The 27,916-nt window shown below is 41.8% G+C and overlaps 2 protein-coding genes across 13 annotated transcripts; one reads left to right on the top strand and one right to left on the bottom strand.

Annotated features, from left to right (window-relative positions):
* Nucleotides 1–211: 211 nt before the first annotated feature.
* Nucleotides 212–26,667, top strand: cfap97 (cilia and flagella associated protein 97). 12 transcript variants are annotated; one of them, XR_007031337.1, is made up of 10 exons: nucleotides 214–413; nucleotides 1,260–2,200; nucleotides 2,957–3,240; nucleotides 5,791–5,944; nucleotides 6,461–6,646; nucleotides 11,262–11,420; nucleotides 15,757–16,016; nucleotides 16,973–17,097; nucleotides 22,509–22,604; nucleotides 24,813–24,917. XR_007031337.1 is itself a non-coding variant. In XM_047333951.1 (6 exons), exons 2-6 carry the CDS (start codon nucleotides 1,285–1,287, stop codon nucleotides 6,598–6,600), a joined length of 1,179 nt encoding a protein of 392 aa, XP_047189907.1. In that variant the 5' UTR covers nucleotides 213–413; nucleotides 1,260–1,284; the 3' UTR covers nucleotides 6,601–6,971. The 12 variants fall into 12 exon arrangements, 3 of the variants coding, with proteins under 3 accessions (XP_047189906.1, XP_047189907.1, XP_035492083.2); XR_007031338.1 differs by having other exon boundaries at nucleotides 16,970–17,097; XR_007031340.1 differs by lacking the exons at nucleotides 16,973–17,097; nucleotides 24,813–24,917 and adding an exon at nucleotides 25,970–26,667.
* slc25a4 (solute carrier family 25 member 4) lies at nucleotides 7,416–9,780 on the bottom strand. The gene is made up of 4 exons (XM_035636192.2): nucleotides 9,568–9,780; nucleotides 8,361–8,847; nucleotides 8,124–8,264; nucleotides 7,416–8,002 (listed from the first exon to the last, which is right to left on the bottom strand). The coding sequence occupies exons 1-4, from the start codon at nucleotides 9,676–9,678 to the stop codon at nucleotides 7,842–7,844; spliced, it is 900 nt and encodes a 299-aa protein (XP_035492085.1). The 5' UTR covers nucleotides 9,679–9,780; the 3' UTR covers nucleotides 7,416–7,841.
* Nucleotides 26,668–27,916: the final 1,249 nt, after the last annotated feature.

Genomic DNA, 27,916 nt, shown 5'->3' with positions numbered 1-27,916 from the left:
ATATAGTATATATATATATATATACTATTCTCTTTCAATCGCATTTTTTGTTTTATCCTCGTGAGATTTGGTAAATTATTATGAAACGATATAATTAAATAACTAACACGTAACCATGGATGTTTTATAATAAGTGATCCTACTTGAAATTACATTTCTTAAATCCCGTCTGCACTTTTACGGCATAGCGCTGCCGCACAACAACCGTTGCCAGGAAGTGACGTCGCGGTTGTAACTAGGCGCCATGTCACACGCCCCGCGTCCACACCGGCTGCAGTAGCCGTCAACGAGGATGGTTTTGATGCAGGTTCGCGGTTCGTTTGTTTGTCGGTTCGTCTTCTCAGCGGAACACAGCGACTGTAAAGAGGCGAGTGCAACTGTAACGTGAAACACCGTCTGTCCTCCGACGTCAGGTAGGAAGTCGCTGTCATACCTTTGAAGTTAGCTAACGCAGTGCAGTGAGCTAGTTAAGCTAGGTTGCTATCGACCTCGGTGGTAGGTTTAAAAGCCTGTTGTTTTTCTCCATGGTGTTTTTTTTTAAAGAATTAACAGCTGTGTCTTTATTGACCTTACTTTATCACTGTCATGCCTGGTCTGTCTCAGAATCTATTGCTAAATACGTTTGTTATACTTTATCTATATATTTGCATGGCATAGTATATGACTAGTATGGATTTATCTGTTTGTTATTTTGTTCATAATTCTAATTAGATGCACCTCGAATGACTGATACCAGTTTTGGCGATTTTTAGCTCCTCAATTACAAATCAATGATAGTATTGCTCAGTTTCCTAGAGCTCAAGGTGACGTCTCCATGTCTTCATTTTGTTTAATCTATGGTCCCAGACCTAGAGATATTCAATTTACAACTATGTTAAAACAGATGAAATGAAATGAGCAAATCTTCATATTTATTGAGCTGGAATCGGTAAATGCTTGGTTCTTCTGCCTGTAAAGTAAATAAAAAGATTGTTTGTCTCAAACCATTGAATAAAAGTGGACTTTTGTATTGTTGATAAGCTACAAAACTAAAGTAAGTTTAATGAGTTTGCTATCTGATTTTAATGTTGTATGGAAGTGATGAAACCTCCAATGAATACAGTGGAGTGGTAGAAAAAGAAATGCTTTCAATCTCTTAAACAGAGCAGCATGGTTAGCTGTTATAAGAAGTATGTGTATTTTTTTAGCAAATGGGCCAAAGCATGGGAAACTATTGTTGTTTAACCTTTGAATTTTCTCATCTTTACACCACCCGACAGGTTCAGTGGACTAGAGCAGACTGCCATGTTCAACTCCAGTGAACTAGAGGGTGAAGTGGATCATTCGTTTTTCGATAGTGATGGTGATGATGTTAACGTCAGCCGAGGTAGAGGGGAAAAGATGGACAGCCCACCAGCAGACGAGAGGCTTCGAGGGAAACGGACTGAAAAAAAAAAAGAGGATTTGTCCCCGAGGATGGATGGGACAAAAAAACACCTGGAGCAAGTGAACAACAGAAGCAGGGAGGAGAGGAAAGAGAGATGCTATCATTCAAAGCAAGAAGAGAGGAGAAGGGCATCCAACAGAACTTCTATCTCCTCTACGTCAGATAAAGGCATCAGTAGCAGCAGTGATAGTGAGGAAGATTATCATTTGCGCTCTAAAAGGCCGGATAAGACATTCATGGCTTTGTTGGTGGAGACCAGGGACGTACATGAGGAAGATGAGTACAGCCTGAGTCCTAATGAGACTGAAGAAGAAGCATTGCCGTCCACTGCCAAACACACGAAAATGAGAAATAAACAATCTCCTAAAAAACTGACAAGAAATTGGCGCACCCGAAGTCCTTCCCCCACTTCAACAGAGGCAGACTCGGATAAATGTTCCAGCAGTGGCGGTTTGGTGTCCCCCACCCTTCCCAAACCCACAAAGTCCTCTTTATTCCCCACAGAGAGACGGGCCAGACTGGGCTCAGCGGGATCGAGGGATTCGCCTACCAGCCGGACAGAGGAGTCAGACGATACAGTGACAGATGTGAGCCCCCTCTCCTCTCCTGACATCAGCCCTCTGCAGTCATTGGACCTGAACCACACACAGGCTGATGAGGGAAGCTTTAAAGAGCAGCAGCAGCAGCAGGAGCAGCAGGAGCAGGAGAGTGTGCCCTCCAGTGGCCTCAGCTATATACATCCAGATGAGAACTCAGATCAGGAAGTGGATGAGTGTGAGTTAAGAAAACTAAGCCGTGTCATTTTTTTTGAGAATCCTTTGTTTATATTTCTTTATGCATTTTGCTTACAGGTATATTTAACAGGGATAATGTACAACAATAAACATAAAAGAAAATGTATCAGTCTTGACAAATGTCCCTGGACAAATGTTAAGAAATAAAAGTAAATTAATAAATGTATAAAATATAATATGATAGTACAATTCAACATACGGTTTTCAAACTATTACATTTACGAAAAAGTGCAATGGGACATAACTCAACACAACATGGAATATACAAGTCTTAGAGAAGGGCAAAATAATTGACAGCAAGGTATACCTTCAGTTCTTTAACTTAAAGTGGCAGTAAGCGATTCTAAAGCAATACGCGTTTTGTATAAAAATCTGCAAATATTTCCTCAACCTCCTTTAGCTGTCAGTTTTGTGTGCGCGGGTTTTCGGCTCAGCTCTGGCTCTGTAAATCGAAAACAGAGAAATGGTGCTAACCGCACCCCACAACACTGCAGGTGCATTTTGTAAACATCACTCATAGACACCTTAAGAGACATCCTGGCGGGTTCCACGGTTTTGACCTAGTGGTTTGCGCATCCGTCTCTCAGCACAGCCTGAGCAGTAAAACCAGAGACAAGCTCTCTCCAAAATCGCCTACTGCCCCTTTAATGTTGACAAAGCTGACTACTGATGAAAAAATCCTCAAGTTGACTTTAATTGAAGTGTTTTTTATTTTTGTGTCCTTATCACCGATCAGCTTCTCTCGGTTCAGAGAGTCAGTTTGGATTCAAACAGGTTGTCAACTTTCCCGGACGGAAGAACCGGAAGAACTTCTCATTCAGCAACAACGAGGTCCGACGGATAGACCTCGAGAACCAGCGGCTGCTTCGGTCGCTGTCACGCCTTTCTGCAGAGTCCATACCGGAAAGTGCAGTGAAAAAGAAAAACAACAAGGAAACCGGAAACTCGTCTGCCATTCGCCTCACTCACAGCGCAGTCAACAGGCAGCGGGAACAGAAACGCATCGAGAGGGAGAATCTGGTGAGTTCTGCTGCTTGGATGATACTTCACATCACCATGACCGTATTAACATTCATGGCAACATTTGTTGGAAAAAAAATCACTGTTTGATTCGATTTGTGGTTTAGTAGGAACTGCTAGGCATTATTTTTTATTTATTACCTATTTTTTAGAATTAGGTTACCTGGGATCATCTGCACCATCAAAGTTAAGTCCAGGTCAAATTTTCAGAATGGCCCTTTGAACCTTTGTCTCTCTCTAATACAACCTATTGTGAACTCATCCCTGTCTGCTGTATGAAAAAAATTGGGCTGGTCCTCATTCGCAACAAGAAGAAAAGTAAATTCCATCGTTCTTATTCATGAAAGTCTCCTGTAAACACAAAGGAAGACTTTGCACCTTGTAAATTGCAGAGGGTTTTTAATGTTTCATGTTTGCCCAGTTTTAAAGTTTTCCCTTCACATCTGCAGCAGTTAGTAATGACTTGTGATTGTCTCTACGCTCTCTATTACTTTCTCGATAAATCGATTAGTTATTTGGTCCATAAAATGGTGAAAAATGTGGATCACTTTTCCCAAAACCCCAAGATGATGTTTTTGATTTGTCCATACACCAAAGATATTTAGTTTACAGTCATAGAGGAGCAAAGAAACCATAACACAGTCACATTGAAGGAGCTGAAATCAGAGAATTTTGACTTTTTTTTTTTTCATAAAAACTACTTGAACCGATTAATCGATTATCAAAATAGTTGTTGATTAATTAAGTAGTCGATTCAAAATCAATTAACTGTGCAGGTCTAACTGCAGCCATCTACAGAAGAATCATCTTGTCACTCATTTTCATAAATTAGTCAAAGATGCATTTAGTTGACTTGATCCACTACACTATCAAAATCAGAAATACTTGATTGATCCAAGGGGGAAATTTGGTCACGATGTTACTGCATCAGTAATTTTCCTGTCTGCCTGACAATGTATCACCAACTGGTGCAGTTTTAATGAAATGTCCTCGTAATTGGTTTAAATTAACCTAGAGAATCTGTAGTTTAGGCACCTTAAGTGATTACTGTCATACTTTTCATATAATAAATACAGATTTTTGTAGCTCTAGTCTGTGTGCAAACACTAAATGATTTTGTGCCCTTATATAAACTTTTATTTTGAATGTTATAAACTGTATGTTTGAGAATACTAGTCAGACAGCTACTGGTGGTTTGGGTTGAGTTAGTGTCAGTCCGAGAGCGTCAGCCCCTGAAAGCAGACACGGATGGACTTGGACAGATGGCAGCAGGTGGCAGGCGAGCAGCGTTGCCACAGAGTGACATTAAAAAGCCAGTTCAGCTGTAGCCTCTCGCCTCATATATTCACTCTGCTTGACCAAATAGTTATAAAAAAAAAAAACACAGGTTCAGACGAGCAGCAGTGTTTAAATATGATTCTTGAAGTTAACGATGAACCACTTGCAGCCGACAGTGAGAAAAACTGTTACTGATCAGACAATTGTTACTGATCAGACAACTGTCATTCATTAATCATTATTGCTGTCATTATTATTACTATTATTACTACGAGGGAATACGTTTCAGTCATTTTCAGGACAAACTGTTCTCCCTCTTGATTCCATCTTTCTGCTCCTTGCCTTCTCTATTCTTGGAGGGGAGTAACTGAATCTGCTGTGTGATCAGTGCATCCACCCCACTCCCCATGTGAGACACCTCGTGTGTCAGGCACAAGTAGAAATTGTTTTACCATCAGTACTTTCAATATTGGTCAGTTAAATGTTATACTTGATTTTCCACTGTGGAGGGGAGATGTTTTAGATTATTCACACTGGAAACAGCACTAGGTGACCAGTCTGTCTGCAGTTGATGTAGGAATCATGGGTGCCTTTTTTATGATCTCTGGAGAAATTGTGTGAACTCCAGTAGTTCAGTGTCTGGAATGTTGAGATTGTTTCGGTTGGCATTACTGTTTGCTTACTGGTGGATTTCTGCACAGCATGCAGGTGGGAGTGTGACTGCATGTATGACATTCAGCCACTTGCCTACACTGTTTTGCTTCATGCTGTTTTGTTGTGTGTGCTGTGAAACACCAGATATATTTAATTAAAAAAAAATAATAATAATTTTTACATGGGGCAATTTTGTGCTTCATTTCTCTCAACTGCTTCTTTGTTTTATAAATGATTCAAACACTTTTTTTATTTTATTATGTGTTCTGTATTGTGGGTCAGTAAAAACATAAACAGTACTTTGCTAGAAAACTTCCATCATTCGTATAATACTCCTGCTTGTGAGCCTCACTGCATATTTAGGCTTTACGGCAGATGTCAGGCATAACACACAGTCACAAAACTGTGCAAATGTTTCGGCCTCAAACTGACAAGAGTCCTTTAAGTTTGTGGACGACATAATGGCTTCAACAGTTTGTCAAAAGTCACAATTTCTGGACATTTGTTTTGGTTGTTAAACTCCAAATTTACAAATTGAATGTTTTTTCTTGAGGGGGGGGGGGGGCGTTGAGAAATTGTGAATTAGAAACATGTGAGATGTGTGCGTGTTCCTTACAGGCTTTCCTGAAGAGACTGGAGTCTGTCAAACCTTCAAATGGGATGAGGCGCTCAGAGCAACTGGCGGACTACCACCGCCGAGCAACACATTTTGGAGCTCCTATATACCCTGTCAGTCAGTCGACCTCAAAGAAAGTCAGATGGACGGACTCAAGTAAGTCATTTTTTCTTTCTTTTTTATAATGCATATATGGTATACATGATAATCAAATACCTGCTCATACAAGTTTTTCAGCCGGACGTATGAGACAATATGAGACTAAACCATGGGGAACAGGAATTGATTGATGTGGATTATCAGTTAGACAAACCCACTGAATTTTTTTATTTTTTTCATCATTCATCATCCATCTATTATCTATATGGCTTTATCCATTAAGCGCCATGGGGGGGCTGGAGCCAATCCCAGCTGACATTGGGTAAGAGGCGGGTTTCACCCTGGACAGTTCGCCAACACACATCTCACATTCACACACATCAATTTAGAGTCTTTGGACTGCTGGAGGAAGCAGGAGTACCCGACGAGAACCCACGCATACACAGGGAGAAGATGCCAACTGGCTTCCAATCGCTTACCACTACACCCCTGGCAGCCTCATTCCTCATATTTTGAACATGTGATGATGAGTGACTGTGTAATCGGAAAACGAATCTCTGTTGTCCACACCAGCAGGCTCCAGGTCCGTCAGTTCCACCCACCACAGCTCCAGAGCAGCGTCCACCACCACCACAGAGTCCAGCAGTTCACCTGGACCCAGGTCAAAACAACTGGGTGCAGCTGCTAAGAAGCACGTTGCTGGTTACCTGTAGTTGTATCTATCGGTATCCATTCATCAGAGCAGATCAGGAATGAAAGGTACAATGTTCAAAGGACTTTTTTTTTCCCCACCCAGCATACCTTTAATTAAATGTGTCAACTATTCAGTGATTCAGTGTTGTCATGTTTGTCCATTGTAATGAAGATGGACTTTTTTTTATCTGCTCCTTGCTGCTGAAATATAGAAAAGGATGCTCTGGGCTCAAAGTCACTGTTATACTCTTGAATAGATCAATGGTGTCTTCTCAATACTTCACGTTAACAGCTGCTAAACATTTATTCAAAATGAAAACATTATTTGAAAGATAATATCTGCTGTTCTGTCTATATTGTTTCTTCTAAAATAAAGCTGCTACTTCCAATAGTTAGCAGTGTGCTATTTATATCCAGGGGAATGGTGGACAGGGAAATATATCTTAATTCGTTTCTACTAAAAGATGCTTGTGACCAACTGGCCGAAAAATAATCTTTGCATTTCTGTGGACACAATTATTTAGAGGAGGATCTTTAGGAAAACCTGAAGTGCTCCCATTTTCAACGGCGCAGGTGTCGGAGCAAAACAGGTAAAATATCATGTATGGACAAATTTTTTTTTGCCAACAATCTACTACAGGTGAAAATCGGGGAGCAGAAGTCGTCTTTTAGTTTAAAGATTGTGGATATTTTCATGAATGAAATTATGGATTAATTCTATTTAGCTGCTTCAGTGTCATGGTCCTGGTACTGTCTGCTGTGAAAAATACCTGTCCAACTACAGTTGGCAGGTTGCCGTGACAACAGAAAGATGCGTCAGAAAAAGGGACTGGACTATTAGACTAATAAATCTTTATTGTTAATAAAATAATGTATGAGGTGGGATACATGGGTCAGAGTGGTCAAAACATAACAACAAATGGCCTCAGCAACTGCTTCACAAACTGACTCTAACGTGACCAGCGTGTGGCGCGTAGTGACGTTCTCCTTTTGTTGTCACGTCTCCAACTGAACCACCCGGCTTGACTTTGTGTCACACAGGAGTTTATTTGTGCCCTTTGGCGCGTGGTAGCTGGGATATATACAGATGTCTGATGAGGCACGTTAACCCAGGTCAGGTATACCTTTCTTCTCCGGGCGGCTGCAGGGGAGCACATGCCCACATTGTAATTCACCACAAGCTGTTCCTCACTCTATCACATGAATTAAGACTTAAAACACAGCAGAGGGTTTCCTTTGGGACTGGGAGATTAGAAACGTTTTAGACTGTGTATTTCTTGATCTCGTCGTACAGCACCAGCACAAAGGCACCGCCCATGCCTCTGATTACGTTGGACCAGGCTCCCTTGAAGAAGGCCTTTGATCCCTCGTCCTTGAGGATCTTCTTCCAGCAGTCCATTGTGCCCTTGTACATGATGTCAGCTGTTGAAATAGAGACATAAGACACGTGGGGCGGGATTCCAGTGGAGTCGTGCGTAAAAAATGTGCCAATTGCGCCAAACTAATACAAATTCATCACTTCAAGGACATGGCTGACGCTCACCTCCTTTGCGCCCGGACTGCATCATCATACGACGTCTGACGGTGTCGAAGGGGTACGAAATGATACCGGCCGCAGCAGTGACAGTCTGTGCAATCATCCAGGTGATGACGATGTGCGTGTTCTTGGGATCTGGCAACATGCCTGCATGAGGAAGGAAGAGGAATCAAGTCAGTCGCATGTCACGAGAAAAATACAAATACACAGATGTGCAAGGTCGGGTCGAACTGGTGTGCGCACCTTTAGCTGTGTCGAAGCATCCGAAGTAGGCCGCTCTGTAGATGATGATGCCCTGAACGGACACGTTGAACCCGAGGTAGAGACCCTTGAGCCCATCGGTTTTGTAGATCTTGCTGATGCAGTTACCAAGGCCGGTGAACTCCCTCTCGGCTGTGCCCTTACCAATGTCGGCGGCGAGTCGTGTTCTGGCGAAGTCGAGCGGGTAGACGAAGCAGAGCGAGGTCGCGCCGGCGGCACCGCCGGATGCCAGGTTGCCGGCGAAGTAGCGCCAGAACTGTGTCTTTTGATCCACTCCACCGAGGAAGACCTTCTTGTACTTGTCTTTGAAGGCGAAGTTCAGGGCTTGGGTGGGGAAGTAGCGGATCACGTTGGCCAGGTTGCCTCTCCAGAAGGAAATGAAGCCCTGCTCCTTCGGGATCCTGACCACGCAGTCCATGATGCCTTTGTACTGCATCTCCACGGTGATCTGTCTGCTGGCATGCTGGACCTGCAAGCAGAGACAATTAGGTAATTAAGTGTATTTAGAAATCAAAAGGGGCGTATATAGCCCATAGTGTGACGAGTTCTCAAGTAAAACTAGATGCAAATAAACTGTCACGCCTTTATTTCATATTAACAACACAATATATTGTTTTGTATTTCACTTTTGATAATTAATTGTAGTTTTATTTACATGAGTAAAGTTGGTGAATAAGTTGGTGTTACATAGTCTCCGCTCAGGCATCATGCACTGTAGTTAGCAGCAGCCCACATGCTCTCCTGTCACTTGAGAATCGGCTGTGTATTAGATTACATTCTCCGAGATAAATTTAGCAATTCACTTTCACGGAATATTACTGCAGTTATCTGATGAAGCGGGGTGACAATTAACTTAATAAACGCACGGATATAGCATCACAAAACTTTATTATAGGTATTTTATTGAAACATATTGTGGACTCATCCCCATCATAGCAGCAACGTTGCAAAGTCCAGTGCGTAAAACCATCTCCACACTGACGCAGACCTCTCACGTTAACATTGACATTACGCACCGGACCAAATTAACCTAAAAGGCAGCAAAATTAGACTTTCCTTCCATTCAAACAAATTCCCAGTTTTGCATTTTGTTGTTCGCCGGTTCGCCAACATTTACGCACACTTTACGCGCAAAAAAAAATCAACGCCAGGCCATGCTGTGCGCAACAGTTGGTTCAATTAATATTACCTGCAGCAACAACTTGACTCTCTCAATAGGAGCAACGGCTGTTTTGGAGATGGCTGCGGCGATGCCACCGGCCAAAAAGTCCTTCATGAAACTGACCACCGCGTCCGACATGGTTGGATGTGTCTTGTGCAAATTTGAGACCCTTGACTGTTCCAAACCTCACCAAGGTCCTCTAGGAAACCCAACGCCGCTCCAAGTGGACGAGGCTCCTCCATCGGTCCTATTATACCGGCGCCATTTATCGCGAGAATTTTGAGTGACTGATTTGCGTCTTGTCGAACAGATAAACGAGGTTGGATAAATATCCGAGGTTGAAGGTGAAGACGTGCGCCATGTTTACGCTCCTTGCCGTGTTCCAAGCCGGGGACGTTTAAAGGACAAGTGATTAGTGTAAAAGAAAATATTTATTTTTAACCTAATCTTCCTGGAAGTTATACATTATATAGTATTATTACAGTATATCCTGCTGGTGAACAGCCTCGTCCTCCACATTCCAAATAAACACTTTGGGACAATTGGGTTTGCAAAATCCTTACAATCAAATAAGGAATAATGGAAGTGAATCTGAAAAAGAGAACCAGACGAGGCTTTTACATCTTTGCTGTCGTAGTAAGGACCATTTTAAAATGTCACGTTAAAAGTGTAATATGACCCACAAATACACAGACTCACGCGGTGTGATTTCATTCATATGATTATTTCTTACTTGATTTTATTCTCATCTATTTTATTTTAGGCTGGCCCTTTTCCTCTTCGTAAAAAAAACTATTTTTCTGCACAGTCACTTTCTGCACCTGTAGAAAAAACCTGCGTCGAACCAGCAGGAGACCAGAGAGAGGGAAAACGGAAAAGAGTATTTTTGTCTTTCCAAGTACGCATGCCACCCGAGAGCGAAAATGATGCGCATCGCCATGACCCAAACCTGTCAATCCTTAGCGTGTTGCAGCTTAAATGCAACATATATACATTAAAAAGAAAAAAACCAGTTAAACAATATTTAAAAGACCGAATGAATGAAACTATTATGGAAATGCTATCAAAGTTATGTTGTCATGGTTTCGAGATTTCATCCTCTCGGTCGTCTCCTCTGCACTTGAACCACCACCTCATGACCGCTAGGTGACACTCTTTGACTGCGAGGATTCGTGTTCAAATATACAGAGTTCTTTACAGGATTCTATCAAACTATTTATTGGATAGATATCCACACTAATAGTATTAGTTATAATACTACTAACTAATATTATGTTTGCTGCCATACACAAACTAGTATTTGAAGGCACCAAATCTAAATTACAGAGTGGTCCTCTGATGTTTATTCAACTGATGCTGCTTAATTTGAGTTTTTTAGAGATTCATTTCACTCCCTTTACATATTATACTGAGGGAATTATAAAACAAACAACTTTGAGATAATCCATCTTAATCCTATGTGGACTGAATTGGGGGTAATTGAGTCGAGTATTTGCTGTAGTTCTAGTTTTGCTATCTTGAAATCTCCTCACAGCTGTGTTGTGCTGTCTGCACCGCTCAGTGGGTGGCACTAGAGAGCTGGGTTGCATTCAAGATCATCACTAACCTCCCGGAAGAGCAAAATGTGGTACTCTGTGAAACAGGTGCTTTTTCATCCCCCCTGGTTTACTCCACACACAATAGAAAATAGCCTGATGCATCACTTTACTTGTTCCCTACAGGGAAACACTCCTAAGTATTCCTCGCCACCAGCCAGGTCAGAGGTCAGGCTCAGCTGCAGGGCTACAACTGGTTGGGGGGATTCAGCATCTTGTTCATGTTGTTGCCTTCAGTAAAGCAGGTGTTAGCTGGCGCATGGGCTTGCACCTGCTTTTTGACAAGTAAGTAAAACTTTTAATGTAAAGTAATACATTTACCCAATAATAATTACCCAATTGTTTGCCAAGTGAGCGTCCTCTAATTCACAGAGCGTCTTCATTCTGAGCCGTCTTTAAAACCATTGTGTTAACTCGTGGTTCAAAACAGGCAATTCTTTTTTTTCTAATAATATGATCAATCCTGTTTCGTCAATGTGACGTTGAACTTCTCAAATTCTCTGGTCTGATCGCAAAGTTACAGTAATTATGATTGTCATATGTCAACTGACTCAGCATTTTGTTGTTAAGCCCATCTAGAATGAGGACGTGTTGTTTCTGCAAATTTACTATTATTTCAAAGGAGAAGTTATTATTTATTTATTCTGTTTATTTTATTTTAACAGTTGCTCATGTATAAGTATTACATTTACAGAGTCTGTTGGTCAACAAATTATCGGGATCAGAAAATAAGCTTTCCCGATTATTTCCAGAAATAGTTTAATTCCGTGTTTGGTGCCGTTGAAGCTCTTTTTCTACTGTTATTTAAATTTGATCTAGATTTACGAAAGTCGTTGCTCAGTAACCTTGGATCTTGGAGGTTGAGGGAGGGGTCATGGAGGGGGTGTGGGCTCGGATTTGCATTTTGAGTATGAAGAGCTGCAGGTGTCAGACAGTTAGACCCCCCCCCCCCCCCCCCACTACCACCACACACATAAACACGCACACAAGCATACACAAAGCCGTTACGCACAGCTCCTAACGCCAATACAGTCACTGATTTCGTATGTTAAGAAGCAACTGTGAAAACCGTCTTGTTTGTCCTCTGATCCCCTACTGTCTATCTCAGCGCAGCAGCAGAGACTCGAAGATAATAGAGATTATGAATGTCAGACAGGGTTAAAACCACAGATATTAGGGTCAAAACTCACCAGCATGGAGCCACTGGTGGCTTCTGACTCCTGACTGGTGGCTTCTGACTGGTTGGGATATTATGTTTTACTTAAATCAAATGAAAGAAATGATAACGGAGTTGAAACACTGAGATTAACTTTAGATTTAGTTTGTATTGATTGCATCATATGTCTATAGTATATATATATAGAAATATGATGAGAACTATTTTTTTCTGCATGTAGATTGCTATACATTTGTTTTTTCTTAACACCATGGCTCATTGAAAATATATATTTTTTTTTACTACAATTGGATTAATCAGTTGCTGCTTTTGGTCTTCATGAGATTTGCTGACTATAAGGAAAATGTAGAATTATACTAAGTCATGGGTTTCGGATATAAATCATAGTACGAGCAGTATTATCCCACAGGTTTTACACAATTATACACATCAAGAAAAGGCTCAGCTCCTTCCTAAGAGAAGATCATGTTGGCTGTTTATTTCCCTCACTTTGCTCGATCCCACGAGTGTCCTGCTTAAAGTCACAATCCTCTCGCATCAAATCCAAGAGGCCAGGATGCACACTGAGTCGTCCTGAGCTGACGGAGAGACTGAGCTCAGGGGAAAGGAGATTATTTTAGTGTTTCTCCTCTCTTCTCTTTGGTGTCATTATTGGCTGTTGGCCTGTTTTCATTAACGCTGGCTGAGGACAATGTGAGTCAGAGGCACATGTGTGCCTGTGTGGGTCTAAAAAAAAGAGAGAGAGAGACAGCATCATGCAGCTGACATTTCTCACCCGCAGTCAGGGCAGTGCCCATTGCAGAGCTGCCAAGGTGGACAAACGCACACACACATGAACACACACACACGCACACACACTGCTGTGGAGAAGGAGGAGAAATCCCCATGACCAATCAGGAAGACCTGGAGACACACAGTCAGTGGGGGACGGAGGGATGGACATGGTGGGAGTGGGGGGTGGAGGGTGAGAGACACTGGGGCCAAGGGAGAGAGACAGAGGGGGAAAAAAGAGGTTCATGGGAAACAGGGGTGGGGTGACATCTAAAAATGGCAAAGAGGGAAATATGTGAGGAGAACTGGGAGAGAGAGGATGAACGTTGAGATTAGAAAGTCTTAAAGCTTATTGTGTTTTGCTGTTTGTCTGTGATAATGTCTGAGTGACAGTCGTCCATGTGTAGTTATCATCCACAAGAATCTAAGCAGAGACTTGGCAGAATATTGGTCTCAAAATCATCTCATATAATGTAAATATACATTTCAGTACATCCCAAAAAAATGCTTGTTTCCCATCATAAATCACTCGTCCTTGACTTAATTTACCAGTCAACACAGTGTTACAACTTGACTTAAGACCTAAAACGGAAAATCATACGTATTGTACACAATTACATAGGCTTAGACATTTGCTGCTTTTATGGTTAAGATTTGGGGAGTGTCCACGGGTTTATGGTCCATGGTCGTACTGTTCACAGTTCAGCTCTGACGCCGGGACTTGGAGACGGCAGAGCAGCCAGGAGCTTCGCAGATTAAGTTCCCTAAATTGGATGAATTAGACAAAGTAAACTTTGCTCCCAGTTCATTTCCAGGGTTTAGAGAGGCTGTAAGAGGAGAATAATTCGGACCAGTCCAAATAGAGGAGAAGACCTTTTGTGTGCATGTTCACTCACTTAAATTTGTGTTTTTGTTCGGCTTTTAGGCTCCCCTGTTAGTTGAATAAATAAAAAAGTCCACTGAGGTTAGATTAATCTTAAACCTGAACCTAAAGAAGTATCACTGTTCCATAAAACATCTTTGCTTTGCCATCTTTCTTTAACTTGTATTCAGAAGTCCCTGTTCACACACCTTGTTTTGTAAATATAGATAAAAATCATTGATACTGATTGTGTCAATCCATGCAATGTACGTTATATGGATAAAGTTAAGGTTTCAAAGAGAAAGGACATCAAAATATCATTCAGTTCCATGAATACATTATGTCCCCCACCAGATGCACATATGTAAATGCAGCAGGGGATTTTTGCCACGACACAATATAAAGCCACTACAATTCCAATGGGCGGATTTCTTGACACCAAAGTGTAGACATTTTTTGAAAAGCAGCACTCATCTCTCACTCATGATAAAAGAATTCCACTTGGACTTCCGTTCGCTGAAAAAAAACAAAAAACCTAATCAATCCAGAGGAGTAATATACCTGTAGCACCATCGAGCTGATGGTTCGTCACACACGAGTGTGTGAACTTCATTCAGCCATTGTTCCGTCTTCTCGGAGAGATAACAGCCTCTTCAAACCTCAAGACCATTTAAGACGGATCCTGAGCCCCTCGTCACGGCCCTCAGGCCCAAATTGTGTGTCGTCGTTTTTAGCCGTGAAATAATCTCGTCCGAAATTAGAGTTTGTAATGAAGAACACTCATTCACTCGGTTTGTCAAGAGTTTGACCAGTGGCACTATTGTGCGATAGTGCATAATGTTGTCGAGAGGTTCTGCACCATTCTCCTCGTGGAGAGAACATCTTTTATGTCCATCTTGTATTCAGAGAGAAAACCTTTGAACAGTAAAGAGGGATGACTTCACCCAGTTATAAACAGTGGGACTAGAAAACGAAGACGTCTTGCCACAGCTTTTTCTTTTCTTAATCACAAACATATTACTCTGAGAATATCAGTCACGTACGTCATCACTTTTGGATTGATTTACAATAGGCATGAAGTGCAGAAACACCAGCACCTGCATGGCTTCTACAAGTATATGAGGGACATATAGTATCAATTAATCTATTGACCTTTTTTTTTTTAAATTAATTGATTCATATTTTTGCCTGTAGAAAGTTATGAAATATATGACGCAAAGACATTCAGTTTACTTACACAAAGAAAAAAAGCACATCTTCACATTTCAGAAGATGCAAACAACTGACTTACTGAAAACAAACATCAATTACCGAAAATGTTTTGCCAGAAACTAAATGTAATTAATATTAAAATAAGTTTCATTTAGTTTTTATTTTTATCATACATTTTATCGTGGATAAAAAACTTCAGTTGGCTTATACATTTGTGTTTTGATCCATTCTTCACCCTTCTCCATTATGTTTCATTTCAATTGAAAAACACCCACTGAACATCACAAAAGTTCAGCCAGACGTAAACGTCTTCATGCTTTTCTGCTCTTTATTGAAAGATTGAAAGAGCCTAACCCTAAAAGTTGTTTCTTTTTAAAAGTCTTAACACCTTTGATAAATCAATTTGTGTGTGTGTGTGTGTGTGTGTGTGTGTGTGTGTGTGTGTGTGTGTGTGTGTGTGTGTGTGTGTGTGTGTGTGTGTGTGTGTGTGTGTGTGTGTGTGTGTGTGTGTGTGTGTGTGTGTGTGTGTGTGTGTGTGTGTGTGTGTGTGTGTGTGTGTGTGTGTGTGTGTTTCACTGACCCTTTGATTGGGGGATAAGTCGCTGCTTGTGCGTCCATTTCGATTCGATGGCCAGAGAGAGGGCTGATTGACCCCGTGACCCTTCCTGTGTGAGGCGACGCTCGTCGGTGTCCGGAGCTCCTGTCAGCGGGTTAATGAGCGACGGCTGCTCGGGGCACGCTGGGCCTTGGCTAAGTGACCGGGCCGGATGACCACCCTCTGCTCTGAGCCTTTCGGCCATCAGTTAAACAGCCCCTCCACCACCACCACCTCCATCCGACACCCGTCACTTAAGCTCAGGTTTGTACAGCTGCTCTGCGCAAGCTTTCACTCAGTGACAACAAGTTTTCACGACTGCCCATTTGTAAGGGCAGTTTAGAATTACAGCGATACTTTAATTTAATCAAAAAATAACATTGACAGCAGACATCTATTCATACACTTTTAAAAAGCTACTGAATAATCACAAGTACGATCTGTGGTTTTTTTTAACTACAAGAAATGAATGACTTCTGGTCATAACCCTTAATGTTGAACCATTGATTTATGCCTTTAATATAAACTGCATATAATCGCCTGATTAATGAATTATAACCAAATACAATGTAGTTATATGCATATATTAAAGCACCCTTAACTTTTGTACAAACTATTCATGAATACTTGAGCTGCAATCTAATAGATTGATGATGGATCCCTACAGTTTGTTATGAAGCATTTATGAAGTGTTTAAAGCACATCAATATATTGTAATGTCTGTGTGTTGAGAATGTATGAAGACATAATATATCATGAATATCTAATATTGTGGTATCAAGCTTTCATTTTCTGTTTATGCATGAGTTATGCTTCATATGGTGAGTTACAGTTGGCGACTGATACATTAAGAGCTTGAACATCTGCTGGCAACTTTATTTTCAAGAGTTTTAAAAGCATCTATTCATTGTTTATATATTTAAGATCTAAATAGGATGAAGGTGAAGTTGCTGCTGTTGATAACGTTAGATCAAATAACAGCAATAAATGTACCATAACATGGAGGATAAAAGAAGATAAATGGAAATAGTCAAAAAGCTATTAATGAACCAGGCACTCTAAGCCTTATGAAAACACAAAGTATTTAATGTATTGTTAGGATTGTTGGGTCAACAGGAAGTTCAGTTCGTCGTTTGCACCTCAAGTCCCGACTTTGCTTTTTCCTCTTTAATTTTTACGCTTCAAACTTTTCTCGTTCATTTCTCCCGTGAGGTCAGCAGATTTGGCCCACGATGCAACGGCGCTCCTTCTCTGTGCACGTGAAGTCTCGGGCCTCGCCACGGCCAAGCAAAAGCGCAGCTGAAAGCAGCCTGTCCCAGTGTGGACGTTTGTTAAAGTGAACAGGGTAATGAATTTTAAACTGCTATAGTAACAGCTCTCAGACATGTGGTTTTAGTGTGTGAGCATGGGTGAGCATGGGTGAGTGGGTGGGCGTGTGTGTGTGTGCGGTTGGGATTTGCAGTTGTGTCTATGTATCTGTATGAATGTAGGGGGATATGTGCATAAATGGGGTGGGGTGGGGGCTGGGAGTCAGCCTCTGTGTATGTGTGAGTGTATGTGCTGAGGATAAAGACCTAGCAAAACCAGCCTGGCTTAGTTGACAGGTGACAAGGGTTGTTTTCAATGGGGATTTTGTAATACCAACAGTGAGGAAAAAGCTGGGGTACCGAGGGACCTCTGAAAAGAGAGAAAGAGGACTTTTCTTCTGGGAGTGAAGGAAGAGAGAAAAGGCCACGGAGGCTTCGGGGGACTTAGGGATCCCACTAATCAAACTGCTCCACCGTCTAGCGCTCTCATTTTTATTCAAAACGTAGAAATGCTAAATCATTCCAATCGGATTGATCCCTGTGTCAGTGCCTGTGTGGCATTTTCATTCTCGCCTTTCCGCCGCGTCCTCAACTTTGACATATCAGTCAAGCAAGGACAGAGCTGTTACAAAGAGGACGGATCCAGAGGCAACCTAATGGTTAAGAAGTGGCATTCTAAGTGTTGTTTGTAAATTTGCATAGTTTAACTGGGCCCTCTTGAAACCGACCGCTCCAAAATGCTTTGTCTTCGGAATGGGTCAAATTCAAATGATGATTTATTGGAAACATAGTAGTATCTTTCTGTCTGTCTGTCTGTCGTCCAACTTGTGTGTGTGTGTGTGTGTGTTTGTGTGGGTGGTAGGTAGTTGGCACAATATCTGCATGATTAATCTCAGTGGACGGCACTCAGATTGCCACGACCTCGGCTCTGCGTCTGCGTCTAAATGTCTTCGTCAGAGACACTTTTCCAAAATTTGAATTTGACTGATCTTACAAGTCCTCTTTCCTCAGTATGTGTGAGAGTATCGAACAGTGGACATCATATTGAAGTTGAAGTTTGATTAGTTTTGAACACATGCATGTATGTCAGTGCCACTTAGCCTCTGGAAACAGTTACACGTCTTCTGGCATCTCTGGAGCAGCTTTAAGTTTGGGAAATCCGAGGCTTGAAAATGGAACAGAAGGGCTTGAATATTCTTATTTATTTATTTTTGAATTACCATAACAGAGGGTGTAACAAAAATATGCTATGCGTTGAGGGATGTATGACGGTGGATCAACTTTATTTGATGTGTAATATTAAACTGCTGGACAATGGCTGTTCATTTTCCAACCCTCTGTAGAGTCCATTTCTCAGTTACTCAACATTTTGCACTTCATCTACTATGTAGGCGTGGATTTAACTTTTAACTATTATTAATACTCTTGTAATACTAACCAAACATTCCCGTACTTACAATTGACTGAATTAACAATTGGTTGCTTTAGGTCAGAGTTTACCTTTACTTCCTTCAATACATGTTCTGCCCCTCCCCTTTACGTTACTAGGGACATTCAGGCAAAGACAGCAAATAAAAGATGAATGGACAGATGAGATGATGACAGCCGAGGTCTCTCAGACCCCAGACTTTGTCATATTTGTGTCAAATGTAAAAATCCCATCATCATTTAAAAATCACATTTATAATCAGTTCTCATTTAGTTGGGAAAAGTCATAAATTAATAATCTAATGTGTTGCATGTGATGTGTGAATGACAGGTATGTTTTTGGGGGGAGAGGCTGTTAAAGACGCTCTCCGAGAACGCAAAACGATTTGCGGGATAAACAATCAGAGCCATGGATTTTTAGATATTCATTGTATGAGTTTCTACATATACATATACTGCATTCTGTATGGGTAGATATTACATGTATACAGAAATGAATCTTATCGAATCCAGGTATCTGTTAATTCGATGCACCACATCATTGGTTTACTTTTGTTATTATATTGCACACACGTTCGACATTATGCCCAGTAGTTACGCCCTGTGTGTGTTCACCTCAGCAACATCTGATTGGATTAGTGGCAGGAGAAATTGGTAATTGTGTTTAAAAGAGATAAGTTTTGAAGGGTTAAAGCCCCCTGCTGTGACCCAGCCTGTCCAGCAGAGAACATTTACCCAGGCAAACAGGCCCCCCCACCGCCACCACACCCACTGCCGTGTCTCGTACCACCCCAGGACTAAAAAAAGGAGGAGCACTGACTCAACTCTCATCCTCTCCACCAGCATCCAAGATTAAATCGTGAAATCATTTAGTGTTTGTGTGGTCTTCGCTGGCTGCGAGGAGAAAGGATGGACCGGGTAGCGAGAGAGAGAGAGAGAGAGATCGAGTCAGTGTGTGGGAACCACATCGGGAGAAATCCCCGGCTGATCCTGGCCAAGACACTTTGTTTTTCCTCCCCTCCTCTCCCACCCCTTCCCTCCCTCTCTTTCTCTCCATCCATTTTTGGGTTTTCATTTTTATTCATAGGGTGATCGGGGTGGAGGGAAGGGTGTCAAAAAAGCAGGGGGCAGTTTATGTGTGTGTTTTCGCGTGTGTGTGCTTTCGCGTGTGTGTGTGGCAGGAAGGGATTGTTAGTCGGCTGATGCCAGTGGATGTAGGTGCAGGCCTGCCAACAATAGCCACAGTGTTGTTTGGGTAGTTGCGTCCAGGACTCTTGGACATTCTTCCCATGTCAGTATAATCACTACTGGGAGGTAGCTCCATTACGGATTACCATATCATTAATAGTATCCATGACTTTTGTTCAAAGGCTACTTGTGTAATGTTGCCTTGTGGATGACGGCTAATCCGCTGAGCTGCAGCTGTAGGAAAGAAGAGGGGTAGATCCCACCATCAGTTTCTCTCTCTCGCTCTCTCTCTCTCTGCCTCTCTCTCTCTCTCACACACACACACACACACACACACACACACACACACACACACACACACACACACACACTACTCCGCACATGCAAACACATATAGAAGCATCTCTCTGTCCAGGCCCACGGGGATCAGGCCACTGAAAGACAGATACAAACAACAGTCAAATACAAAGTTCCCCCCATAGAGAAAAAGAAACATCCATTCTACACTTCCCAACTGATCCCCTCCTTAAAGCCAAAGACCAACCCCCTGCCCCCCGCCCTCTCTCTCCTCCCCTATCCCTGAGTTGGCTCTCGTCCTCCCATTAAAGCCCCTTGCTCTTTAGCGCAGCCCTCCTCTCAGATGGTGGGCCAGATTAGGAGGGGAACAATAACAGTTTTCACATGTAAAATGTGCATCTTGTTAGTCCTTTTTTTCTCTCCTCTCCTCTCGTATGATGGGGAGAGAAAAGGAGAAGCGTAAGCGGCCATTCAGAACGTTATCTGTGGGTGTCTTCTCCCCACAAACACTGGCTTGTTCTGGGGCAGTTTTTAATCCCCCCGTGTTTCTATATCTGCCGCTGGATTTGAGCAGAGAATACTCGGCCGAAAAATAAAATCGAAAACCTTTATTTTTCTTCTTTTTTTCTTTTTCTCAACAGATAGGCATTGACCTGAGAAAGTTTGGGATATCTTCATGCATTTCTCCGTCAACACTACTTTACTTAGACGCTTTTGCATTCTCATGATTTGAGTGCGTCAATTTGTGATGACTTTAGGTTCAAACACGGAAGAAAACAAAAATTTAATAGAAGCATTTTAATTCCCGTCCCAAACCACTATTCATCATATGCATTTCTTCTTATTTTTAAAGTTGAGTTTATTGACTTCTTGTCTACTCTAATAAGAGCAAGTGTGTATCATTATCTCCTATATCGTTTGAAATATTTTCCAAATAAATGAGGAATCCATTGGAAGCAGAGAGAAATCTCTGTACTCAGACGTGGTGTATTGTCCAAAATAATGTCAAAGGGCTGTGTATATTTATTCTGAATGGAGAATATGATGTGGGATTGAAGACTCACTATGTAATGTCTGATACCGAACAAGGTCAAATTGAATCATGGCTGTTGAGAGAACCAGTTTAGTCATTGCTCTGAATGGATCCCAGCCTCGGGGAGCCGGAGAGTCACCCCCAGTGTTGGCATGTTGGCAGGGAAAGCTGCCAAGTCTGAGCGATGCACACTCTCAAGCCCTTGTTTGTTTTCCTAATGGGCTTTACTGTTGTGCATAGAAAAGAAAACACTCCTTCGTGTGCGTGCGTGCGTGCGTGTGTTGCAGGAGTTAAGCGGGGGCATCTGGACCGATATTTTGCCATAAAGTCAGATCAACTCATAGAAACAATAACAAAGAATGTTTAACAAATATACCACATTCAAAATATTGTTTTTAATTTATTTAGAACTTTCAACTGCATCTCATGGTCTTCACCAACAAACACAGTTTCATTTTCTAAAATTCCACTTGCCAAGGCTGTGTGATGCTGGGGGAAAAGTTTTTGTTTTGTTTTGTTCGAATGGTCAAGAATGAACCTTCCCGCTCATATATGAAGAAATAAATTAGTTAATCAATTTACCTTCGTTATCATTGTATAATTACAGACACCTCTAGATCACTGAGAACGACATGTACAGTAATTATGACTAACTCTATGTGCCAGGCTATGTGTAAAATAATCAAGTTCAATTTATGAGAATTGATTGATAAATTGATCTTGGTTTTCCCAGTGGTTTATGGGATGTTGAGCTGTTGTCACATTCCTGTCGTGTCATTATGAACTTTAACATCAGCTTTTGCTAAATTTAGTTTTATTCCGTGTTTTAGCTGGGAAACAGCAACATTACAATTGTATTTGAATCAGTGTTGAAAAACAACATAATTTAACTTCGGGTGTTGATAACAAAAACAACAAAAACCCCTCTTGCATCCGAGTTGTTTGCCTAGTAAAATTAAAAACTACTGAATTTAAAAATCCACTTTGACAAAACAAACACTGCAGTACATGAAGTTATTTTATGTTCTTTCTTTCAGTCTAACAGGTGCAGATATTCGTAATGTTTCATTTCTACTTACGGGAATCTAAAGACGGCTTAAGGTTAAAGGCAACTTGTTTAACTTGGTAAACAGCACCTAGACACTTACTGCGAACAGGGTTTAAACAAACAGCAGTGTGTGTGTGTCTGAGTGCGTGTGTGTGTGTGTCTCAGGATGAATGAAGTCTATTTTCAACACTATCAAAGTGTAGAATCATGAGTGCACCCTGGTGGCCAAATGTCCCGTCTCTCTCCCTCTCTGACTCTATCGTCAAGAAACTGACAATTAGAGCCTTGAACAAACACGTTGAAACGTGCAAACTTCTAGCGATTTGGTCAAATACGTTCTTGTGCTGTTGTAGTTGAAGGAGCTACATTTAAAACTCTTTAATAAAACCATGACACTATCAATGCGGCTCAGTCTGTCTCACTAGGTTGAATGACATTTTTTTCATTTCTGACAGATTTCCTGATGTGGCCGTCGTTTCCACAGTCTGTGTTGTGTCGCTGCATGTTCTTGCTGTCGGACATGGGTGTCCTGCTGTGAAGGTCACGGTGAGGTCAGTGAGGGTATGACCACTTTGCCCCCGCCCCGATGACCACAACCAATATGACCGAATCTGACGTTGTAAAAGTGTTGGAAACATTCTTTGAATTTTTGATATTGTTTAGGTATTTTTGGAGTTATTGAACATGGCTTTCTATTCTCTCCGTGCCTCTCCTCTTAGTGGGTGAATTTCCTTCTTCGGTTCAGCGTCATCCCCTTTTGTACTAAAGCTGCTTCTCCCCCAAAAAGCTCTTTCAGTTAAAATTTTTTTAAAAAGCGTTCAGTCACACTATCAACATTCAGGAGAGAACGTTTATTGGCAGGATCTCTTTCCGTCTGACCACACGCGGTCGCTTAAGATGAAGTCTTCCACCCTCCCTGGCTGCCAATCTCATTTCTGCTTTACTTATTTCTCTGGATTGGTTACTCAGATCGCGACCTCAGAGGGTGACCCGTGGAGCCCCGGGGGCCCCACCTCAGTGGCCCTACGCTGGCCCCCGGACACGGCTAAACAGAGAGCAGCGGCCGTCATCTCGCCGGACAAAAGGCCCGAACATACCATGCTCGCCCCTCATGAGTCCAGCCAAGCGCACAGGGAGCACATTAGGACCTCTGGGTCTTATTTACCCTTTCTTTTTGGCCCTGCAAAGTCGACCGGGGCGTCAAGTTTGTCAGGTGCCTCAGCTGTGACCGTCTGACCACATCTCTCACACACACACACACACACACACACACACACACACACACACACAGTCTTTCAGGTTCCGAAAAAAGGCTTCATGTTGCATTCTCCCAATTCACCATGTCAGTTTTCATATTCTCCATTCGCCACTGAAGCGTTATGTTTGAGAGAGATTTCTGGCAGGAATAAACCATCCTTGATCACAACCTAAAGCGTTCTCACACATGAGTGCAGGCTCACGAGCACAAGAGTGACCCAGACTTCGTTGAATAGCGAGATGGACATTCCAGTCCTGTTGGAGAGCTTCTGCTCTATAACAGCGAAGAAAGAAATGAGTAACCCTGGAGCAGGAAGATAAAAAAGTCAGAGCTGGTTACAGGGAAACAAACTGACTGAATTGCTCAGCCGTCAAGAGGAAAATGTCATTTGCAAACGGGGATAGGTTAGATTATGTTTGTGGAGTCCACTGGATCCTATTTGTTCTCACATAACAACAAACAATAGATCATTTATTAGTTCGTATCTACTGCAGATATTAAAGGGCTTCTGAATTGTTTAGTTTTATTAACAAACATTCAGAAAACATTATAATATACCATGTTTTAATAAATCAGGTTGTAAACAACTCGGCTGTGAGTAGAAGTGATATAGTATGTTTTGTGTTAACGGATATTTTTTATTTCTCATTTGAATGATATTCTCTTCATTTTTAGACGATCAATGTAATGTTACTCTTAGTATCTGTTGTGATCTATGAGTCACGTGACTTCGAGAGACGCCACCCTGAGTTGTGCAATTTAGAACTAGATTATTATTTTTTTCATTTCACCTTCTCAAAGTTGGAAATTAAACTGAATTGAAAAAATCTAAATGAGATCAAAGTTTAGTAAAGATATAAACCATCAGAAACCCGACATTCCTGCACAAGCAGAAATGGCATGTCTGCCCTTAATTGTTCTAAAAGAGTGAAGAATTATGCAAATATCTTTATGAGGTGGTTCTCTAATTTAATATATTCTTTCAAATATGCATAATTTATTGATGTTGTCAAACCTAATGCCATTAGTCTTGAACAAAAAGGCCTTGAAACGTAGATTATGCCTCTCCATTGGAGACGTCTTGTGAAATTACTCACACGGTGGTGTTATATTTGCCTCCTCTTTTACTCATACGCCCCTTGTGTAAACACACGCAGGAACCGGAATGTATGGCGCCCTTTGTCTTACCACCATGCAAAATTACCTGATTTATCTCGAGCACTTTCCGATGTCACACTGTCTGTGCTCTTGACAAAAGTGCCCCTTGTTGTGGCACGCCAGAGCACCAGACCCACCCTCGTGGAACTCGCGGCGCCGATCTAAGAACACACGTTCTCAACCCTTTTGTCCCGCCAAAAACAAAGAGCTGCACTTTCTCTTGGCAAATGACGCCTTAATTGTGCAAGTTAACAAGCTTGCTCTCTTTTTCTCATGAATAACAAAGAGTTGGGTCCAATTTCGGTTTCTTTTTGTTTGTTGTTTTTTTTGCTCTCCTCCATAGGGTGTTGTTGCACGCTTGTTGGGCCGTTCCCATGCTGCTCTGCCTCCGTATTCCTCAGATCGTCTGAGGCGGCGCTGCGCACGAGACGAACTTGACAAAACGGCGGAAAAAAAGACAAAAGAAAGCAAGAAAAGTGAGGGCGTGACTGAAATGACGGTCCACAGTGGGATATTTTGTACAGTGTTCATTAGGTTTTCATTTATATCGGAGATGTCTTTGACCCTTCCCTGCTCTCCCTCCTTCAAAACACTGCCTCTTTTATCACTCTATTCATTTTTGGCTCCAATATCTCGGCTCTAAATGGAGGTAGGGATGAATGGGACATCTCCATGGATTTGCATAATCTGATGGCATTGCTGGTGAGCGCATGGAGGGTCGTGCCAAGTGTAACAAGGTGAAGCCCTCATCCCTTGGCAGGGGGCACAGACGACTGTGGAAAGTCCTCCGACAGCAAATGTCAGATTTTACAGCATAATGTTCCGATTAATGTCACTTTCTCTTAGTCCTGGGTGAAGAAAAAACAAAAAAAGGCCGACTAGAAAAATACAATTAATCTTTCTTGATTATGCACCTATATTTTCTAGACATTCATTTCTGAGACGTTCATCATCAGATCTAATGTTCTCACTTTTCACACTTTCAACACACGTCGGCTCAGAGATGTGCTCCCACCAGAATCCCTCGCAGACAATCAGAAGGCATTGATATGTGTTGGTTGGTTGTTTTTTTGTCTTGTTTTCTTCCCCTAACAGACTCCATTCATGTCTGCTCTCCTCTTACAGTGGCCGTCATTCTTCAGATGTCGCCGGTGCCAAGGCACTAGGATGGCTGCCTCTCTCTCTGATGGGAAACTGTTGCTCATGTGCTGAGTTGGCTGCCAAGTTTTGGCATTATTAGCGAGGGCAAGAGGGGGGAGGAGGGAGGAGGGGAGGGGAGGGGTGGGGGTTGGTGGGGTTGTACAGAAAGGGGGCCCTTTAAACCCTGTGAGATAGTAGTATCTGTTGTGGGAATGATCTCCATCCCCTTTTCCCCCCTTTTCTTAGCACTCTCACACTGTTTCTGCTTCTCTCACTTCTGCTTTCCCTCTTGTCTCACTCCCCCCCCCCCCCCCCCCCCCCCCCCCCCCCCCCCCCGCTCTCTGTCTTTTCATGCTGCAGATCAGACAACCATCCTGAGGTGAACCGGCGGAGATCAGATGCCACTGGAGCACTGTGATTACCCACCAGACTGACTGACTGTTGGATTTCCCGCAGCTTGTGTACATCTTTGGCTTCGCTCCCAAAGCACGGCAGTAAACCTTCTTCACACACACACACACACACACACACACACACGCACTGAGGCAACACAAGCACACTACACTGCTGAGAGGAAAGAAGATTTGCTGTTGTACACCCAGAAGCTTAGCCGGCTGCCTTAAGTGACCGTGCAGGTGGAAAGATCAGATCAACACTTGGATCCCTCTCTAGGCTAAAGCAGTGGTCTCCAGTGTTTATTTGTTTTTATTTATTTATTTTTTTGGACCGGGGGGGGGGGACTTGTTACCCCTAAAGGAATAGTACAACATTTTGGAGATATGCTTGTTTACATTCTTGCACACAGATAGATTAGAAGATCGATGCAACACCATTAAAGACAAAGCATCACAGCCAGCGTAATTTGCCACAAAAATATGAAACAGGCAGAAAAAGCTGTCCAGCACCTTGATAGCTCACAAATTAACACATTATATTCTTGCATATTAAAACTGAGGGCAGGGCAAGTTTATTTGTATGGCACATTTCCACAACAAGGCAATTCAAAGTGCTTTACATAAAACAATAAAAGACATTAAAATGTAAAAACAATACTGTTCTTTTTTCCATGGGGTGCGTGCCAGACGAGTCCATCAAGAATATGGCGTGCCAACACCAACTATTCCTTTAAAATTACACAACCACAGATTGTTTTTGCTATAGTGTGGACACTAGATATAGGAACAGGTTTTTTTATAAGCCCAATGAAATTTAGGGAGAATAAAAAAAGCAACAACTATTATTTTCTTTCATATCTCATTGATCATCACTGTTAAATATCTCCATCAACCATTTATCTCTGAGTCCCTGCATCACTTATAATATAAAAACACTTTATTGTGGGTCCAGTGTGCATCATACAACACATTGTATTACTGAATAAGATTATTCCTTTCTCTGTGCAGTTAGAGAGGAGGTGCAGTTGTGCAAAGAAATCGCCACTCTGCTGTAATTGAGTTCTAAACACTTGTTTTATTAAAAGCCATTTAAAGTCAAGTACAGAAAACAGTAAACAGAAATATTCTTACAGCACTGGCAGATTCATTTGTTTTTGGAACAAAAACTTGATGGACTCAAGTTATGACCGAAAATGACCTAATAAGAAGAATATGACTACAGTGATCATGTGACCCCCTGAGATTCATCATAGTAGTCAGATTGAACTTGATAGATGAAATTGGATGGCAGGTAAAGTGTGTCAGCAGCTTTAACACACAGTTATTGCACTTGTAGCAGCGAAGATGAAGTGTGTAAAATAGTAAAAGAAACAACAAAACTTCCATAAGGTTGCATGGATGGTTTTGGTTTATTAGCAAAAAAAAATGATACTACAGTCATATCAGAATTTATTTTGGGATGAAATGTTGAACTGTTTAATTCGTTCCCATCTTCATGCCTGATTTGACGGGATGAGGAGATTCATTTTCTCCTCATAAACTTGCCCGGCTTCATTCTCATCAAAGCAAAAGATCTAAGTGCGACTATTTTTTCTTTGAGCAATGAATACATTTTTCAAAAGAGCAGATTGTTAATGTTCAGCATGTGCTATTAATGCGATAGATAAACAAACCATGTGGAGCTTTACCACTGTGGCTCAGTTTACATCACAATAACTGGTGTGGAGGCCTTTCTTCTTCTTCTTCTTTTTATCCTTGCTCAAATTATTATTATTCATGTGATGTACTGTGGCTAAATCTTTCTCATCTGGCTGCACATTAGCCTTTTTTTCTCCTATTTAGAGTCAGGATTTAAACCAATATTGGGGCTGTAGGGATCCAAGTGTTCCCTCAAAGCCTTTTCTCTTTCACC

This window comes from Scophthalmus maximus, chromosome 8, assembly GCF_022379125.1.
Source record: "Scophthalmus maximus strain ysfricsl-2021 chromosome 8, ASM2237912v1, whole genome shotgun sequence".
NCBI classification, from domain to species: domain Eukaryota; kingdom Metazoa; phylum Chordata; class Actinopteri; order Pleuronectiformes; family Scophthalmidae; genus Scophthalmus; species Scophthalmus maximus.
The sequence above is the reverse complement of the archived record's forward strand: the minus strand, read 5'-3'. Positions and strand labels throughout refer to the sequence as shown.

Excerpts from the sequence above, each read along its gene's own strand:
- cfap97 (XM_035636190.2), top strand. The coding sequence starts at position 1,285 with ATGTTCAACTCCAGTGAACTAGAGGGTGAAGTGGATCATTCGTTTTTC. Across the intron at positions 3,241-5,790 it reads GCATCGAGAGGGAGAATCTG|GCTTTCCTGAAGAGACTGGA; the intron begins GTGAGTTCTGCT and ends TGTTCCTTACAG. Across the intron at positions 5,945-6,460 it reads AGTCAGATGGACGGACTCAA|CAGGCTCCAGGTCCGTCAGT; the intron begins GTAAGTCATTTT and ends TGTCCACACCAG.
- slc25a4 (XM_035636192.2), bottom strand. The coding sequence starts at position 9,678 with ATGTCGGACGCGGTGGTCAGTTTCATGAAGGACTTTTTGGCCGGTGGC. Across the intron at positions 8,848-9,567 it reads GAGTCAAGTTGTTGCTGCAG|GTCCAGCATGCCAGCAGACA; the intron begins GTAATATTAATT and ends CTCTGCTTGCAG. Across the intron at positions 8,265-8,360 it reads ATGCTTCGACACAGCTAAAG|GCATGTTGCCAGATCCCAAG; the intron begins GTGCGCACACCA and ends TTCCTCATGCAG.